Here is a 3,463-nt window from a genome sequence, read left to right on the forward strand (position 1 = left end):
GTGTACACTTGCCAGGGTCTCAACGCCAATCCCGACCTATGCAGATCTTAGCTGCCCACCGCTCTACAGCCCGAAGATCCGGGGAGCACAGAAACCTCAGCAGCACTTTGTACACAGCCCTGTTTACAAAGATCCAGGGCAAGACGGAGCCATGCAGCCTGGGCACATCCAAAGCAGATGGGGGAGCCTGGTCCTGGTCGGCGGTGGGGCTGCAGCCAGGTGGGGAGGGCGGGACACCTGGAGGCCACCTCCTCACACTTTCAATGATAATAATGCAACCAAAACCTTTATATAAACAGTTTATTTACTCTAAACAGCAACACAGACAAAACGCCATATAAACACAAAGGAAGTGGCGCAGAACCGAGATGCTGACCTGGGGTCTGAGGCTCCAAAGCCGCACAGCCCAGGTTCTAGAGAGGAGCGGCAGGAGGGAGGGTGCATTTCCATACAGCCAGCCGGGGCCAAGTGCAGCTCTGCACGGTGAGAAGCATGCCTGCATCCCAGAGCGAGGGCTCGCTGCTGGGGGACTTACCCAAGTATAAAAGTTTATCATTTTACAGCAGTTGAAATACTGACATCAATATTAAAATAAAAGCGAGTTTTACATAACAATCAAAAATACAAAAGACCGAAGGAAGAGACCCTGTATGGAAACGGGCAATTCAGCGAATTGAGACCGCGCACCCACGGCGGCAATGGAAGATGGCGCCCGCCCAACCCCCCCGGTGACTCGCCATCGTACGGAGCAACTTTAGATTCGCAAAAATGGTGTAAACAAGTTCTTGCCAAACCAATCCCTTCCTTTTGACGATGCCACAAGGTCGCTGCTTATGAGGGCGCAAACTTCTTGGCTTGTGCTCGGACCCTTTTCTCGTACTCCACTCTGTTTTGGCTGAGGAGGTCAAAAGACAAGACACGTGTTAGGGGCTGAGCAGCCTGGACCACAGCCAGCTCGGCAGACCTCCTGGGTGAGGGCAGTGTGGAGCTCATGACAGTAACAGAAGCAGGAAGCCCGGAGAAGCAGGGAGGCCTGCGTGGTGGGAAGCCCAGGCTGGCTCTGACCTGGCTGAGACTGTCCTGTGGTCTGAGCGGGGCAGAGGAGCAGGGAGGAGAGGAACCCATGCTGGGTGGATGTGGTGTCAGAGGAGGACAGAGGGGCCCCGCAGGGCTGCGAGGAGGGCTCAGGCCCCAGGGGACCCACACCAGGGGGCCTGCAACATTGTCACCAGTGCCAAAAGTCTGGTCCTAACCAGCAAGCAGCAGCTTCTCTTTTCTGCAAGTCTAGGGCCAGCGCTAATAAACTGAAAACACTGATTGCTTGCCACTGTTCTTCGCCAACTCCCCAAAACAGACAGAAACTTCCGGAGGGCTTTTCCATGAGGCTCTCAGCCCCAGGGGCAAAGGTGTGGGAAGGCAGGCCTGGTTCGGAAGTGGGTGGTGCCCCAGCTGGGCAGTGCAGGCGTTACCAGGGAACAGGTCCGGAGCTGGGCAGAGTGAGGTTCAGCCTGCAAACAGCTGCCCAGGCTGCACCTAGGAGCTGATGGGACACGGGGCAGTGTGACCTTGAGGATGGGGGAACACTGTGACATTCATGGAGGTGGTTCCTGAGGTAGCAGTCCTGGCAGTCTCGCCAGGATTGGACCTAGTCTGAGACACTGAGCCAAGCCAGGCACGGTGCAGAGTGAAGGCCAACAGCCCAGGACGGCAGCAGTGCAGGCGCCACCCCGACCCAGGCCAAGGGCCTGGACTGCACCCCAGACCCCAGCGCCCTCCTTGGACCACCAGCCGGCCCCAGGGCACAGCAGCTCAGCTGGGTGGGCGTGGAAGGAACCAGAGGCAGCGTCCACACGTCCCAGCTCTGCCTTTACCAAGCAGGGGCCCCGAGAAGAGGCACCTGCCAGGGCAAGAACACGGCCCAAGGCCTCCACGAAACCCAGGAAAAAGGACCGAAACCTGCAAACAGGCTTCACCAAGGGCGCTTTTCAAGTGATGTTCGTAGGAGAAAGAACATTTGTTTACGTGAACACTAGTGTACAGTGCAGCCCAGCAGGCACCAAGCCCAGGAGACACAGGGGAGAGTCACACAGGGCAGGGGACTGCCACCTGCCTGGCCCATGCGGCAAGTGGGAGCCACAGCCCAGCCCCGGAGATGGTCAGCAAATGGGGTGCAGGCCAGACAGAGCTCACGCCCACACCATGCTGGGGATGGAAGACCAACTAAGGGCTAGGCAGGAAAACATGAGCTTTTTTTTTTGAGACGGAGTCTCGCTCTGTCGCCCAGGCTGGAGTGCGGCGGCGCGATCTCGGCTCACTGCAAGTTCACCCTTCTGGCTTCACGCCGTTCTCCTGCCTCAGCCTCCCGAGTAGCTGGGACTACGGCTACTGGGACCATCATACCCAGCTAATTTTTTTGTATTTTTACTAGAGACGGGGTTTCACCATGTTCGCCAGGATAGTCTCCATCTCCTGACCTCGTGATCTGCCCGACTCAGTCTCCCAAAGTGCTGGGATTACAGGCATGAGCCACTGTGCCCAGCCTTTTTTTTTTTTTTTTGAGACAGGGTCTTGCTTTGTCACACAGGCTGGAGTGCAGTGCTGCAATCTCGGCTCACTGTAGCATCAACCTCCTGGGCTCAAGCGATCCTCCCACCTCAGCCTCCCAAATAGCTGGGACTACAGGCGTGCCCCCCCATGCCTGGCTTAACTTTTTTTTTTTTTTTTGAGAGGCGGTCTTGCCTTGCTGCCCAGGCTGGTCTCCAACTCCCAGGCTCAGGCAACCCTCCCGCAGTGGCCTTGCAAAGCTTTGGGATTACAGGCGTGAGCCACCATACCTGGCAAATTTTTAAATTTTTTGTAGAGATGGGGTCTTGCTATGTTGCCCAGTCTGGTCGTGAACTCCTGGGTTCAACTGATCAGCCCACCTTGGCCTCCCAAAGTGCCGGGATTACAGGCGTGAGCCACCACGCTTGGCCGGGAAAACATTTTCCAGGCACGGAGGCTCACGCCTGTAATCCCAGCTACTTGGGAGGCTGAGGCAGGGGAATCACTTGAACCTGGGAGGCGGAGGCTGAAGTGAGCTGAGATCGTATCACTGCACTCCAGCCTGGGTGACAGAGTGAGACTGTTTCAAAAAAAAAAAAAAAAAAAGAAACCATTTTCTACCTCAAGGGCCACGTGGACACTCGTGAGGACTGTGGCCTCCTGCCCAGTGGAATGCGTTTCAGGGAACTCCTAGCGCACAGCAGGCCCACGCACAAACGCAGGTCACGCCGCATCCCATGAGCCAGCTCCAGCAATGGCCCGGCCGGCTGAGCGTCCGTGAGGTGTGCAGGGGAGCCAGGCTGAGGCTGGGGTGGCTGCTGTGACACTTGCTCCCTGCCTGGGGCCTCTGTCCCACCCTCAGCCAGCAGGGAGGGCACCTTGCAGACACCTGGGCTGGGCCTGCATCCAGGGAGAAACA

The 3,463-nt window shown here is 57.2% G+C and overlaps 1 protein-coding gene across 2 annotated transcripts in view; it reads right to left on the reverse strand.

Annotated features, from left to right (window-relative positions):
- Window positions 1-285: 285 nt before the first annotated feature.
- The window catches only part of UBE2I (ubiquitin-conjugating enzyme E2I), a 13,219-nt gene continuing 10,041 nt past the window's right edge, over window positions 286-3,463 (reverse strand). For both annotated transcript variants that reach the window (XM_011957492.1, XM_011957493.1), the window contains exon 7: window positions 286-895. In XM_011957492.1, coding sequence (XP_011812882.1) covers window positions 832-895 — 64 coding nt within the window. In that variant the 3' untranslated portion in view covers window positions 286-831. The remainder of the gene's footprint in view (window positions 896-3,463) is intronic.

The sequence above is a fragment of the Colobus angolensis genome, unplaced genomic scaffold, assembly GCF_000951035.1.
Source record: "Colobus angolensis palliatus isolate OR3802 unplaced genomic scaffold, Cang.pa_1.0 Scaffold443, whole genome shotgun sequence".
Classification (NCBI taxonomy): Eukaryota; Metazoa; Chordata; class Mammalia; order Primates; family Cercopithecidae; genus Colobus; species Colobus angolensis.